This window comes from Panthera onca, chromosome C1 (assembly GCF_046562875.1).
Source record: "Panthera onca isolate mPanOnc1 chromosome C1, mPanOnc1 haplotype 2, whole genome shotgun sequence".
Lineage (NCBI taxonomy): Eukaryota > Metazoa > Chordata > Mammalia > Carnivora > Felidae > Panthera > Panthera onca.
In genome coordinates, this window is record NC_138346.1 from 87,515,970 (window position 1) to 87,533,211 (window position 17,242).

Below are 17,242 nucleotides of genomic sequence, written 5' to 3' on the forward strand. Positions count from 1 at the left end.
GTATGTCTGAAAGTTCTATATCTATTTAAGTCAAACACTCTAGGCTCGAACCCCAAACAACTATCAAATACAATGCAATAGTCAATGACTTTGGGTGTAGAATTAATCAACACATACTATATATTTTCTGTTTAGAGAGCAACCAGTAACCAGGGAAAAGCAACAAAACTAAAATTCAAGAAGGAAGAGAAATCAGTTTTTCATAATGACCTTCAAACAACTAGTTCATGCACATAAAAACATCACAACAAGGAAGTATCATGTCGAGAGCTCAGATTTAGAAGGAATAGGAATAAATTTAATAAATGCAACATTCTTACCTGAAAGACATTCTTTCTGCTTGATTTTTCCTTGGCCCATTCAATATGTGCTCCACACAAATCCACACTTTCTGGTTTGTGCCCAGTTTTCTATAAACAAAATTGACATAAGAATAAAAAGCATACATCATTGGTGATGCATGTCAGGAAAAATAAAAGTTTATTGAGTTAGCAGCTATACATATTTACAATATAAAGCCTTTCTTTTTTTTTAAGTTTCAAAGAGACATCTACCCAGTCATGATCATTGCCGCATTATTTGCAACAGCCAAGACATGGCAACAACCTAAGAGTCTGTTGACAGATGAATGGATGAAGAAAATGACATGTGGACGCAGATATAGATACAGATATAAATATCGATCCACAATAGAAAAACTATTCAGCCATAATAAGGAAGGAAATATTGCTCTATGTGACAACATGGATGAACCATAAGGGTGTTAAGCTAAGTGAAGTAAGTCAGAGAGAAGAAGACAGATACTACATGATCTCACTTATATGTAGAATCTAAAAAAGTAAAACTCCTAGAAACAGAGAGTGGTTACCAGGGGCTGAGGAAATGGGGAAATGGTTGGTTAAAGGTACAAACTTTTAATTATAAGATGAGTAAGTTCTCAATTGCATACTATGATAAGTTAACACTGTACTGTATAATTGACAGTTGTTAAGAGAGTAGATTTTAAATGTTCTCCATGCACACACACACACACAGAGCTAACTATGTGACATAACAGATGTGTAAACTAACCTCAATGTGGTAATCATTTCATAATATATACATATATCAAGCCATCACTCAGTAAGTACACCTTAAACTTACATAATGTTGTCATTTATATATCTCCATAAAGATGAAAAAAACCCAAATTAATAAATATTTAGTAGGTGCCAACTGTGTGCCTTTTAGAGGCTCATTCTTCAGACTTTTAAGACTATACATGTTAGTAGATGGATATTTGTATTTAATAAACTTAATTTAGACCAAATAGATCATAGCATATGCTTCCTTTTGCATAATACAATGTGGAGGTTACCTAAAAGCTTCAGTAATTGATAACAATCAATTAACAGGGATATCGTCTACATTTGTCTCTGCATATTTTAATTTGAATTAAGTGTATCATATTTATTATTAACTTTAAATTTGCAGAATTCAATATATTAAACAAAAGCTTACTTGTTTGGAAAATTTCTTTATTATTTTTAAAGAAAGTAATGCCACATTTCAAAGACCCCAACTATATTCAGATGCTCTGAGTTACTCTAGTTTTCTCTATAAACTCAGTACTTTTCTCAAACAATTTTCCATAGAATAGTTTAAAAGTTTAGTATAGAAGGCTTATAATATTTTTAGAGAATATTTTAACAGTATGAACTTTACTTTAAAACATGAAATTATGGAAGAATGGCAAAGATGCTACAAGAAATCTGTTCACAATTCTTGCCTCATAGCCAGTGCGTCCACTTCTATCAGTTTAATAGAAATAGACTATTTTTCAGAAGAGCCAGTAATATGGGAGCAGGGGTGTTCATAGTAAATCGTGAGATTTTTTTTCTTGGCAACTCTATAAAACTTTGAAGGGGAAATACTGTACAAGCCAAGCATGATTTTCAGGATAAATTCAGCTGCAAGGCAGCAATTGATAGCATAACTTTTCTCTGTTACTTGGTAGTAATCTCATGAGAAGCCAATCCAGATGTGGATGCCTCTTACAGATAGATGCTTCAGTCAGTGAAAGAATTTTACAGGTTCACCCGTAATCTGCCACCCAGGTGATCACTATCGTGGCATGATAACAATGTTCATTGTCATGTGATTTATGATGTAGAAAAATTAAAACAACCGGCTTCTTCTACAAGGATACTCAGAATTGAGTATCAGATACTCAGTTGAGTATGAGATACTTAGAATGATTATGGGATACTCAGAATCAACAGAAATAGCCTTTAAGAATATGTAACAAAAGAGATTATCTTTCTCATATAATATAGTCACAGAAAAAAGATGGAATTATTTTAAGGAAAAAGCATTTTTTAGGTCCCAATGTTTTACAACTATCAATTCACTTAATTCTTATAACAACTGTATGAGGTAGGTACCATTATTATCACCATGTTACAGGTAATAATATACTAGAATATTGAGGTATACTTTTCCAAGGTAACACAGGTAGAAAAGGAAGAGCAGGATTAAATGAGGACAGCGTCACTCCAGAGTCTGCTCCTAACCACTATGTAGTCCTTGAAAATTGAAATTACACTGTGATCACATTCATGTTAAAACATGTAACTTTTTGGGAAAAGATATGACATTCTTATTAGATTCTAGTGTGGACATAATTGATCTTGTTTCTGTCCTTCTCTGTTAAACTTGATCTTCCCATTGGGCCTTTACACCACCTGTTTACCTGGAATACCTCCCAATCTTCACATGGCTGACTCCTTCTTATCCATCAGGTCCCAGATAAATGTCACCTTGTCAGAGGCCTTCTCTGACTGTCTTACATAAAAGAGAGCTGTGTTCTAGCTTATTCTCTATCTCACTACTTGTTTTAATTTTCAACACAGCCTTCTTCCTAACTGAAATTAACATTTATATTTTTATATGCTGTCTGTTTTTCTTCCACTAAAATTAAGCTCCTTGAGCTGGGGCCTGGTTTGCCTTTTCTTCCACTATTTTTCCCGATGTATGGAACAGTGCCTGGCACAGAATTGTTGTTCAATGAATATTTGCTGAATTCATAAATGAAAGGAAAACACAAGAATGCAACTAGCTTTTGTGCTTTGGAAGGAAGGTTTGGGCATCTAAAAATTCCCCATGTTATAACAATTAAGATTTATATTTGGTTTAATAGTTAAGGAGTCTTTGCTTGGATCTGGAAAAGTGAAAACAGCTTAATGGACTCATGTAGATTGAACCCAGTATTTCACAGAATCCTACGATAGACAATAACTGCATGCTTATTGTATGTCAATGTGATAGCCACTGTGTTGGACTCTGGGACTCCAGAGATAAAGAAGATATTGAATCCTCCTTTAAGAATCCCATGCCAGCCTTAGACTCTACATAATTTTCTGTAGACTTTCTCTCTATGGGGAAAAAGCATTCTAAGCTTTCCCAGAGTTCTCGCCAGGCAGGTCTGCCACCTCTACCTGTCCTCATCAGCATCATACACTAAATCCCACGGCTTGGACACTGGCTTGGCTTTATCTCAATCCAAACTCTCCCGATCATTTAGTCACCTCCCAGGACCCTGGCCTTCACCTTGCCCTTACCCACCCCATCTCTTGCATTCTTCACGAGCCCACTGCTTTAACTCCTCTCCATTTCAGCAGTCTTCATTCTGCTTTTCATCTAACAAACCCCACGTTCTGGGTTTTCATTACTCCCACCCTGTTATGTCTGTTTTTGACATGACTGGAATCAGCAGACATTTTGTGCATCCTTCCAGCTCTTCCTGGTTTCCCTTCCTCTCACAAACAGGCCTATGTTCCCAACTCAGCAGTCACTTTTGTGTCCACCCCCCCATCTCTTGCTGTCTTGCTCTCCCCCATGCAATGATCCACTCCCACACTCCACTCTCTCATCCACTTTTCCTTCTAGCAATTTCCTCATATCCTCTAATCTAATTCTGGAGAAATAACTTTTGACTACTCAATGTACTAATATTACAAATAATGGCCACTTTCTACAGCTGGGCTTTTAACTCCACTTAGCAAATATATATATATATATATATATATATATATATATATATATATATACACACACACACACACACACACACACGCACGCGCACAGACACATATATATGTACACTTATACATATATACATATACATATAAGGACACTTAACATAACCATGAAATCATTGCCAAGACCAATGTCATCAACACTTAGTGAACTTTTTATGTGCTCCTGGTCACTTTCTATTCTACCTCACACCACTCTCCCAAAGCTTCACCCCTTTCCAGTGGTCCATCAAGTGGCATTCTCCTAATTCTCAGAGATCGTACAGCCCTTGAGCTAGAACATTCACAATTCTTCCCACTTTCTTAGTCTGTGTAATCAAAATGAACAAACACACAAACATAAACTTTAATTCCTGTATATTGTACCCTCTGAAAGCTCTGTATCAGTTTCTCATTTATTCCTTATAATAGTCTTGTGCAGTTATTACCATTGCCTTCTATTTACATGTGAAAAAACTCAAGCAGGAAGTGGTTAAGTGCCTTACATAAGTTCACACACTTAATAAGTGCCTGAGAGGAGATAGGAATTCACTGTCCTCTGTCCTCCAAGTCCCAAGTTCTTGATCACAACACAGTACATTACCTCCCTTCCATACCTAGCCTTTCCCCCTACTAGGTCACATGACACTGTTTCTAGATCCAAAAATAAGAAGTAACATTTCCTATCTCTTCCTTGTCAGTGTTATCAGTTCCCATATTCTGTTCTGGCTCCTGGAAATCTGGATCTGAGCCTGTGATTCTGGTCCACCTGTCTCATGAACTCCCATGCCTGTCATGACAGTGGTATCTATGAGCATCAAAATCTCTTGGCCTGTCATTTCCAGACAGTGCATGATCCACTCACAAAGCATGTCCCTTTCTGCCTTAGAGGAAGAGATGCTCATTCTTCAGCCCAGGGCTTTTCCTCTCTGGTTTCTAATTTCATCCAATGCTGTTCCTCATTTTCTGAGTCGTCTCCCTTCTACATTTATCTCCCTCTCTCAAGTATATTTATCTTTACCCATAGCCACACACAAATCACTTCTGTTTAAAAATACATATAAACATATATAAGCATCAAGCCCACAACCTTGCTAATTCTCAATCCCACCTATTTCCTTTCCATTGTTGCCAGGATTCTTGAGCTTTCTACAGTCACATTCTCTGCTTGCTCACGTTCCATTCTCTTCTCAACCCACTGAAGTCTTCTACTCCTTTCCTTAACTAATCTAAAACATTTTAACCATGCAGGTCAACAAAAACAATCTGATGCCTTCTCTCTCATCAACATTCTATTTGAACTCTGTACTGTTAGATTCAGCTCCTTTTCCTTAAAAACCTCTGTCCCTTGGCTATGGAGACATTTTCACTCTAAATCTTTATTTCATGTTTTATATTCTTCCTTCTGTTTCTTTCACTGACTTCTCTTCCTCTTCCCACCTCTTAAGTGTCACTAATATCTGGTTTACTGTTCTAGGCCTTCATTATTGCCTATACTTCACATGCTTCCAGTGGGTTTTGGTCTTGCCTCTGGTCTGATCCACCACTTATGACATGTTGACTCCTCAGTTTTTCCTCTGGCCTCCAGCTCCCTCTTATGTACCAGAACTGCATTTTCTAACTGACTTACCACTAGAATGTAGCACAGACAGTGAAATCATTGTCTTCTCAGATTTGCTCTCTTTTCTCTACTGCTTGTCTTGGTTAATCATCCTTTTATCCACTACACCTTCCCTACTTTCTTAATTCTCCCCTTTCCTTTACCACTTACAACCAAACAGTAGAGAGCCAGCCTGAATTCCAGAACTAGCTCCCTCTTCTGCCATCTCATGACCACAGCCTCATTTGAGCTCATATTTTCTTTCATGTGAATTCTCTCAGTGTTTCCTCTGGGACCAGACAAAACCATTTCATTTCATTTTCTACATTTTGACTAATTTTTTTTCTTTTCTAAAACACAAATTTCACCATGGGTTTTTTTTTCTGGGAAACGTATTATCTGTAGGATAATGTACAAATCCCTCAGTAGGATATACAGGCTCCTTTTCATCATTTCCCAACCATCCTTCTGAGTTCTATGCATTCCCCCATTCTTCTATAACCAGCTATGCTAAATCCATGGCAGTTCCAATATGCACCCTGCTTTCACAACTCTATACATTGTATTGCACCCTTTCATCTGGAACACATTTCTCTCCCTTCAATCCACTCTCCTTGTCTGCCATTTGTTCCACTCCTGCTCATTTTGATGATGTAACTCCAAAATAATCTCCATGAGGTCCCCCTTCAGCTCTGTAAGCCCAGTCTGTCACTCCCATTATTTCTCCTATTCTAAAACATACTTTGTTACCATTCTTTGTTATCCAATTGAGAATTATGGTGAACATTTCAAAGCATTAATAAATAAAAATAAATAATATATCTCAGGATACTGCATTACAAAATGAGGTAGTTTACAAAGTATAAGCTAATAGTTTACAAAATCAAAGCACAGCATTCCCATTCATATCATGTCTTTAATAGAAAAAGACATTATGGCACAATCAAAGCAAATGATAGAATTAGGGGTCAATTCAGAAGTTAAAGTGACTCGAGTAAAATTTAAGTAAATAAATATATCAGCTTCAAGAAGACAAAACTAAGATCGGTTGATAGAGGACTATATAAAAATGATCGTGCCCAGTAGTCCATTTTTACAAAGCTAAAGCAGAAAGACCTAGGCTTGAAGAACAATGCTAGGGCCTAAGCTTTATTAGCAGGAAACATTTTCAGTATTTAAACATTGTTAAACATCAGAATAAGTTTTTCAGAAAAGTTGTCGAATTTACTTGGAAGACAATCAAGATTTTATTCAAGAAGGCTGAAATTAAAGAATCCTTTAATAGAAAACATATTTCTGATTCTACAGCTATAAAACACAAGAAAAAGTCTGTTAATGAACTACATGATGCCAATGGATCATATTGTACATCATTATAAAAATATACTTTTTAAAAATTAACTAAATTTAGATTTAAATTTAAGAGTGTACTTATCATATCTCTTCTGGGGTAAACTTAAAATATAAATGACTGATTTTAAAATATTTAAAGAGAATTATTTAAAAGTTACTGCTTCTGGACAATAAAATATAAAAGCCTCTTTGTTGGGGCAATGTGAAATCATTAAAAATTGATCCTGGGTCTCGTCCACTTCTGATTTTTATTATTCTTTTAGCCCAACTTTACTATTCCCTAGTAAGAGCTGACAGGTTATTCTCCCTGTCTTTCTCTCTTAGATTAAACCTTTGGGATTAAATTTTCCACTTTTTATGGGAAATTTGGGGCCTTTTAATGCACATTAAGAAAATATCAAAGGCCAGATGCTCTTTTGCTTGATGGCACTTTCCGTGAGGAAGATTGGGCATGTGTGTAAGCAACAAATCACTGGACCTCTGATTATCCCATCCTTATTACTAGATGAGGTTACAAAAAAAAAGGCAAAGCTCAGAGTTTATGAAATAGGTTATTAGCTACCATTTTTTATTTTGGATTAATTGCTATTCTAGAATATAGACTCAGATTGTCCTTATCAGTTTGAAACATGAAACACAAAATCTGTTTAGAGGAATTAAGTTTTATCACATAACTGGTTTTGATTCTGGAAAATCATTCATGGAGGAGGATAAAACTCACTTATAAATTCTCATTTGGACAAAATGATTTAGGAAAGAGTGCTGAACGGATACCTGATCTTATTAATGTCTAAAGTATGGCTGCTGTCAACATAGAAGACAATACTTTGATTGTAAGATGTGAGTTTTATGTATATGAATATAAATGATGTTAATAATAACTGAAATTGTTTCTACAGTGAAATTTCTCAGTATATACAAGACCAAATCAAACCAGATTTTCAGAAAAGCAACCTTTGTTGGTGACTTTGGGCGCCAGAATGCTATGTGTTTGTTTTGTTTGTTTTTTGAGGAGAGAGTATTCTCTCTTTTTCAAGAAATGAACAGATATTGCATTTAGTTCTAAATCAAAATCTTGCCAGAGTAAATACAATAGTCTCTGTTTAGTCTACCTTTGTTGTATGCTGATACTGTGTTACATTTACATTATATAAAAAACTATTTGCTTCTGCAAGGTGACTAGCTGGGGCACATTTGTGGTGCCTCAGATGCTCCCTCAGAGTCCTTATCCAGACCCTCATCCAGTCTACCTTAGCTGTCTCTACGTATGACTAGCCATGTTTGAACCCATTTGGTCCCACTTCCTGAGGATGACCAGTCATCTTGGAATGTGAGGCCTTCCCTCCTGGCTTCCAGAGTGCGACAGGCTTTTGGCTCCTCATCCACTTCCAAATTTAGATAAAATGCCACTTTATACAGAATAGGACCTGGCATTCTGAGAAGCCATCCAAGGGTACAGCCAGGGTTCATATGATGCAGATATTGAAGACTCTGGGTGGTGAACTTGGGGAAGCAGGAAATGGAATGAAACATAGCAGATAAATTCCTTCTCCTAGCTCCCATCTTTCCTCCCACGGACTGTGTCGTGCTTTCTCCAGAGAGCCTACCTAACAGCAGCTTCTTTCTAAGTCAAGTGGTACAGCTGCCCAGTGATTCTCTTGAGTCTGTTTGAGGTTCACGGGAGAGTAGCAGCCATTGGGTGACACAGCTCCTCTACTCTTCCCCGTCATTTCCTGTCTCGCTTCCTTTTTTGCCACACCGCCTATGCCCTGGATTCACGCCTCCCAAATAAAGGTTGGACACTTAATTTGGACTTTCTTCCCTATAGAATAAGGGCTAAGATCATTGATCCTTGTGGCAGAGAGGGATAGTGCTACACCAGAATGTGTGCTGGAGTCTTGAGTTGTCACAGAGAAGCAGCTTACCAGCCAGAAACACCGTTTTATTTCCAGCCCCCTTTGCACCAACATGTGGCCACATTACCCACTCTCATCACTGGGATGTGAGCAAGACTGATGTGAGGCACTTCTGGGCTTACTGCTTTAAGAAGCATGGGGACCTTCTCATATTCTCTCTACCTTTCCCTCATCTGCCACTAAGAGTTGGCAAAAACAGAAAATGAGGGAGGCACCATGTAGCAGAAAGCTGACCAGAATACCTGTTTCAGACTGTTTCCTGTTTGGTAGGAGTAAGAAATGAGGTTCTGCAGAGATTTTAGATTGGATTTGGATAGCAGGAAGTGTTTCCCTAACTGAAGTCTTGATATTAAGAAAAATTAAGATGAGGATTGTAAATACACTGCCTTTAAGTGACAATTAGGGCATCTGAATCCTATTCTATCAGGTTCTGGAGACTCTTCTCTTAACTGCTATACTCGATTCCTCCACATAGTAATAATAACAACAATAATAATAAATATAATTAATATTTATCATTGCTATGTGCCCAGCAAGTTGTATCACTTTTCTCACATAATCTCACAATAACTGTATGAGATAAGGACTCTTGTTAACCTCATACTACAGTTGAAATATCCAAGGATTATAGTAACAAATAAAATGTGAACCTGGGATTCCCAGTCCAGGTGGTCTGACTTATTCTACCTGATATAGTATACTGCTTCCCAGAGCATTTCAACTCAGTAGTGAACTGTTAAGAAAGACTAAATACATATATTCAGTTTATTTCAAAGTGCACTGTGGACTACAAGTCCATTTTATGTTGGAGGAATGCAAACTCTAAATCAGATGTATTGCATTGACCAAAATGATAAACCACAGAGAGTCAAACTTCATAATTAAAATAGTTTTCTGAGAGAGCCTAAGGTGAGGTTTATTGGATAGTAAGCTATTATCCATTTATAAAGCATCCTATCAATTTCATAGATTTTTGTGGTTATTAAAAATTATGTAAGATACAGAATTTATTGTGGTTAATGGCTAAATCTTGAGAGAATTATAACCAGAGAACATGGCTTCATTTATAGTAATATCGATCACTTGATTTCATTTTTTTCCTTATAATGTTTATGCTAATAAAACACTAGAATTCAATTTCTTTCTTTTTCTTTCTTTCTCTCCATCTCCACCCATCATCCTCCAGATTTCAGACTATTATTTTTGTTCTAATTTTTAAAGGTATGATGAGGCCATTTGATAGTGCAGTCTGTGGCTGTACTACAAATTGCCCCAATAATAACCATGCTATCTTTGCCAGAGCACTGTAATTCTGAGAATTAAAATATTAAACAGAAACTTAAAATGCATTCGTTAGGCCAAGTTTGGTAGATCTATTGTTTGTCCCTCCAATGTTTATGATCTTTTTGAGCAGGGGACTGAATAAGGGCTCAACGCTCACTTCACAAAGATAAAATAATTCCATATTCATTTTGCACAGAATACTCAATAATTCATGAATAGCTTTCTGATTGGAACTATTTTCATCTTTTTGCTAAATCACACCATTTTACTCCAATAAATAAGTCCATTTTGTTATTAAAGCCATACTACAGTGAATGAGCATTAGATGTATTGCATTATTTAATTAATGCTTGTGTTCATTATTTGCATTGGAAGTAAACAATATTAAAAAAAGTAAACAAATTATTTTAATGAGGCCTTTTATAATGCTCTTTTTTTGCTTTCAAGGTTATGGCTGAATGGGTGGTTTTAAAAAGTTAATAGTTTATTAAGTGCCTTGGAAAAGTTTTCTGTCATTAAAAGTGAAATATGCCAATGTTTGCCTCTAAATAAAAGTTATCAGTACAGTGTATAGAGAAAAAAAATTTTTTAAAGTTACCTATGCAATGAACATGTAGGCGCCATATTGAACATACTGGCTTCGAAACCATACAGTTTTAGGGGAGAACTATGGCCTAAGATGTTCATAATGCTTCTGAATTTATGTCAGACTAGGTTTATGTTAACTAGGATTTGTGAGCATTGTGTGATAAATATAACAGAAACAGCTGACTGAGAGTAAGCTGATGAGAGTAAGGTCCACTTGGTCCAAATTTTGATGGATGTGGAGACAGGAGAAATTTCTTAAATCAGAAACAAACTTTCCACGGTGTGTTTATTTTAGTAGGTATGACACCAACATATATTCTGGAGTCACAGGAAAATAAGTCCAGGTTTTCTACTGGTGCTCACTGCTGTGCTGATACACCCATGTTCTTGGGAAGGATATACGTAGTTTTCCTTAGGTGAATTGCCCTACTTGCTTTCTTTACACTAGGACTTCTTTAGAGATTATCATCTATTAAAAGTTCAAGACATATGAGGTTTTAAAGTGTTTTCTGAGTGAGAAGATGTCCTGTGATTCACTAAATAAATGCATTGGGCCCCACCGATGACAACTTAGCCATTTTGCCATTTTCTTTGTCAGTAAAAGCACAGGCCTTATGGCTCTCATCTATTGCACCAGAGTTTTAGAACGTGTCTCTCAGATAATTTAATAAGTCCTATCTTCTTTGTGTTAAAAGTAGAAAAATAATAGGGGCACCTGCGTGGCTCAGTTGGTTAAGCATTCAGCTCTTGATTTCAGCTCAGGTCATGATCTCATGGTCCTGGGATCAAGCCCTGTGCCCGGCTCCATGCTGAGAGTGGAACCTACTTGGGATTCTCTCTCTCCCTCTGTCTCTACCACTACCTGCCCACCCCCAAAATAAATAAATAAATAAACATTAAAAAAAAATTAAAGCAGGAAAAAATATATCTTAATTCCTTAAGCCTATCTGTGAAAACTCTGAATCTGTCTTAATATAAGGACAGTTAGTATTGGTTACAAAGGGCTCCAGAGTGCTTACAGAATGAAATTATCTCTTTTCACAATCCTGTTCAAGATCTTTCATGAGCTGGTTCTACATGGACTTTCTAATGAAACTGAGTGCTGCTGTTCCACAGTGCTGTTCCTCAACTTATTTTGAGGCAATTCTTCCACTGGTAGTGCATCCTGGAAACTCATAGAAGAAACACAAAATAGTCTCGTCTAAGGCACGTCCACCCTAGGCCTCAGGGAACCTCCCGGAATCATTTTCAAGAACAATGACTAGCATGCAGTGCATGGGGCAAGGCGAAAGATCAACACATATCTGTATAATCAGTACAGGAATTAATTTCCTATATTTTATCATTGGTTACTCCCTTACTTCCACAGAAAATGTCCTTTTCACCCCATTTTGCCTCAAAATCCTATTCATCCTTCAAAAACATGCCCAACTCTCACTTCCTTGACAGATATATTTAGAATCTTTTCCAGTTGGAAGCAATCTCTCTTTTCTGAGTTACTATAAAGTTAACTCATGCCTCTATTCATGCTATTTTTGAGCAACTATCCATGTCCATTTTTTTACTACAATTACTCGATTTATGGGCATACTTTCTATTTGTTTCTAGATCCTCAAGGGAAAGATCTGATTCTGATTCATTTTTGTATGTTTCATAACACCTAGCATAGTGGCTTAAACATCAAGGATTCTCAGTGATTTTGTAGAATGAACAGTGGAGAGATATATAGGCTGAGCATTACTTGGAAGAAGCATTTCCCTGAGCAAGGATTATCTATAGCTAGACCTATGGTTCCCCACCATGGTTTTTAAATATTTTTACCATTTTAGTTATGTTTTATTGTAATAAACCTACATACAATTTCTGTCTCCTCTATCAGACTATAAGCACCTTAAGTGCAGCAATCATGTATTACTCATCTGATATCTCTAGGGTTTAAAAACACGTTGTGTGATACCTGTTAGGAGTTGTTAATTCTTTGTAGAATAAATAAATGAATTTGTGCTCTATATTAGAAAGCTTTTTTTTCCTCATGAGTCAGTCTATCATATATATATGTATATTTAACCAGGAATATGTATTTGTCACATTCCATGGCTAGAGTCAGGTTCCAGTCCATATCAAGCAGAAGCTCTTAAATCACAAAGCACAGCAGGTACCTAGGTGGCAAATTGTACTTGAAGTGCTGGAACTGACTGAAATACTTCAGTGACTCTAAAATAGATAAGTGTACCGAAACATGCAAGGGGTGTGAGTCCAGTCCTCAGAGGATAAATCAAACTGACAGTTCTTGTTTCTTTGGGACTTCTTTAAACAGATAAAGCAAATAATAAAGATGTCTTTTGAGGCAATTTTTTTTTCTCTTGGACTAAATGGGATGAAGCTATGATCCTAGAAGAATGAACTTCTTCTCTTGCCTTTTTCCGTGATAGACCTTGTCCTTTTAAGACACATAACACTTGGATCATACTTCTGTTCAGTATGTGTTTATTAAAAGATCTGTTATTCTAGGGTGAAGGTATCTGGAAAACACTGACACACCTTCTTAGAGATGTGCCCCTGTAGCAAATCCCCAGCCCTTGGTATGGTTCTTAATCCTTTTTTTCCAACAAAAATAAAAACAACAAAACAAAACAAACAAACAAACAAGAAAACCAAAATCTCATTTCTCTTTTTAGCACACAGACCTTGACGATTCTCAGTTTCATGTCATCGTTCATATTTTTTAATTCCCTGGAATTCCCTGCCCACAAATTTCCACATATTGAAATTATAACCATCCTTCAAGGCCCAATTCAAATCTTTCACAGATGTGAGCTCTCCCTCCTTTAAATCTCAGAAAAACTCTTTTATGTTTCTTATTTCATCTCACCCTATTTTTTGGCAGAGATGCTATAAAGCAAAGACTATATCTTGATTATATCTCTATGCCTTATATGTAGCCCTAATGAGCAAGCTGTTCATTGTAGGATTTCAATACATATTCTTATGAAGTCTTTTCCTACCAGGCTTATATAAATAGCACAAACTTGATTAACCAAATGCATATTTAAGTGAAAGTGAGGTAGATTGTAAATGAGAAACTAAGCTATTTAGATCAACTTTCCACTGAAAACAATGAAAAATGCTGGATAAAATATTTCTGTTTAAAATCACCTTTAAAAAATTGAAAGGTTGATAAGATAGTGGTAAACTGCTAGGGTAATTATTTTTGGAAAATGGGAATCTGAACACAGAGAGGCAAGCTGAACATCAGATCAACATAACTGCTCTTTGCCTGAGGGCATTTGCTTATACTGTACATTTGACCTTTGGTCAATTGACTCCACAGAATAATGGAAAAGGTGCTGCCTGCGGTCTTATGAAAGAATAAAGGAGAAACAATATTAAATTTGTTCCCTTTCTCCAATTTAAGGGATTATAAAGAAAACTGTCTTTGTAGATGAGCAATGTGACAGAATTAAAAAAAAAAAAAGGAAGAATGAAAAATAATTCTGTCCCTGAGAAGTAGCATAGTTGTAACTCTCCTATTATGTGTACAAATTTTGAGTTTTAAACTGTTAACTTAGATTGAGCTAATCAATCACTGGGAGGTCCCAGACCCTTTGAGAAAAATGCAAAATATTCTGGAGCAGGACACATTTATCCCAGGACTAAATGATTAGCACACAGTCAAAAATAACCAGACACACAAGGAAACAGCAACGGAATGAGAAGCAGCAGAAACAGACTGATGCAGACTTCAGATGTTAAATCACAAGACATATAAAACAACCATGCCTTTTAATTTTAACAAAATAAAAGGGAGCCTGAAAAATATCTGCAGATGACAACTGTAACAAATGACATAGTAAACAAAAAAGCTTTCTCTAGAAATAAAAATTATAATAATTGAAATAAAGATGTTTATCAAAAAAAGGTGATTGGATTAAAGAATCAGAAAATAAATCAAAGGAAGTGGTTTGAAATGCAGTTCAGAAAGACAAAAAGATTAAAAATAGAATGTAAAATGTAGAAAATAGAGTAGGAAGCCTCTAAATGTAGGTTTAACTAGAGGCATAGAAAAATATAAGAGAAAATATTTTTAGAAAGCTTCACTTGAAAATAATAGCTGATAATTTTCTAAAATATATTAATGATACTTAAAAACAACTTCAAGAGGCTCAACAATCCATACAGGAAGAATAAAACTGTGGAAAAACAAAGGTAATAATAAAAATATCATGAATAGCCAGATAGCTGCAGTTAGACTAAGGTAACTTCTTGATCACAATAATAGATGACAGAAAAGGTTGGAATAACAACTTTATGTGCTAAAAGAAAATAACTACCAAATCAAAACTCTATATCCAGAGAGAATATATATATTACCAGAATGAGGGAGAAATAGGAACATTTGAAACAAGCAAACACTGAGACAGGTTGTTATTACAAGACCCTTTCTACAGGGATTTCTCAGAATATAGGGTTATCCTAGAAGGAAGGTGGAAGATGAAGGAAGAAGTAAATGGCAAGGAACATGGCAAATATTGGGCAAATATAAACCAACATTGACTCTATAAAAATAATAATATCTGGTGGTGTTAAAAAAACAAAACAAAACAAAATAAAGAATTAAAATACCAGACAACAATAGCATATGTGTTGAGAAGAGGATAGGTGTGTTAAAATATTCTAAGCTAGGGGCACCTGGTTGGCTCAGTCCATGAATCATCCAACTCTTGATTTTGGCTCAGGTCATGATCTCACCATTCATGAGTTTGAGCCCCACCTTGAGCTCAAGTCAGGATCTCAACAGTTCATGGTTCAAGCCTCCTATGGGGCTCTGCTCTGACTGCATGGAGCCTACCTGCAATTCTTTGTCTCCCTCTCTCTGTCCCTCCCATGTTCATGATCTGTCTTTCTCTCCCTCTGTCTCTCTCTCTCAAAAATAAATAAACGTTAAAAAATAAATAAAAATATACTAAGGTAATATTTTGGAAGACGATAAAGGATTTGATTAGTTTTAGTCTTTGCTAGGTATCAATGATGCAATCCTAGGCAAGCCACTAGCAAAACAGAAACAAAGTGCAAAGTACATCACTCTGATCAGTGCAAAAAAACAAAAAATAAAAATAAAAAAAAGAAAGAAAAAGCATGACATATTTAGAGAAAAAGGCAAGAAACAAAAAAGGCATATACTGTGATTCCATTTATGTAAATTCAAAACCAGACAAAGTAAACCACATTTCTTAAGGGCTATATATACAGCTGGTACAGGTGGGGAAATAATGAAAAATTATTTAATAATAGCTAAAATGCAGTTTAACTCTGTAGGAAGGGAAGAGGTTGGGTGACATAGAGATAAATGGCAGGGGGTGGGGCTTCTGGAGGGCGGAAAGAGTCCATGTCTTCATTTGAGTGAAGGTTATGTAGGAGTTTGATTAACTTTTAAAATATGTATATATATATATATATATATATATATATATATATATATATATATGTTATACATTCCACTAAAAGTGGTTTCTGTAGTATTTTCCAATGACAATAGTTAACAAATTTAAGGTAAGTTACAAAGCAGAATATATATATAAAAAAATCTATGAGAATATGAGCATCATCCTCTTCTTCATAATCCAGGAAATCCGGATGTAGGGACACCAGTGGTTTTCAAATGCTCTGGCTCACAGGAGGGCTGGCCAGTCTTGACCAAACTTTCTCTGGTCAGAGATGAAGTGAACAAAACACAGACAGTGTATATAGACATAGAAGAAGGGTAGTTTCCCATTTTGGTAAAGACTGTATTTCATTCTGAGGGTTTTTTTTCCTCCCTCGATTTGGGATTAGGATATTTTTTGATGCCCTTTCTACTAGAAAGTGACAGTGGTAGTTAAGCGCTAGATTACTCTTTAATGTCCTTATTAAAAACAAACAAACAAAACAGAATAAGTCAGTCCTCTTTTTCCTTGAACAGGTCACTGAGGACCCAGAACCTATGAATCTCTAATTTACACACACCAGAGAAATGATTCTGTGTCTATTTCCAGGAAAAGGCTGCTTTTGATACAAATCTGAGCTGGTTATAGACTGAAAGAACCTCAGCAAGAAAGAGAGTCAAACATGGACTGTGGGATCAGGCATGCTTTATGACACGCTGTATTAAATGTGAAAGTCACAGGGAAAGAGCCACTGGAGGAAGGTGAGGGCCCCAGGAAAATACATATGGTCATGCAAGAGGTAACACCTAGAGCCCCAAATGGAGGAATGGCTTCTCTTTCAGAATTATCGGTGATCAGACACACCATTTACACCACCTAGGGATACATAGTTCCTTTTTTGGAGACTGTACATGCTGATGGTCCTTGAGTTAATGTCATTATTTTCTCTTCTATACATGTCCGTATCAGTTCAAGCACAAAATCCATACGATGTAAAAATATGGTAAAATTATATTATGTCCT

General features: G+C 36.0%; 1 protein-coding gene across 4 annotated transcripts in view; it reads right to left on the minus strand.

Moving 5' to 3' along the window:
- The window catches only part of ARHGAP15 (Rho GTPase activating protein 15), a 626,514-nt gene that overhangs the window by 508,084 nt on the left and 101,188 nt on the right, over window positions 1-17,242 (minus strand). For all 4 annotated transcript variants that reach the window (XM_060623481.3, XM_060623482.3, XM_060623483.3 and 1 more), the window contains exon 6: window positions 321-410. In XM_060623481.3, coding sequence (XP_060479464.2) covers window positions 321-410 — 90 coding nt within the window. The remainder of the gene's footprint in view (window positions 1-320; window positions 411-17,242) is intronic.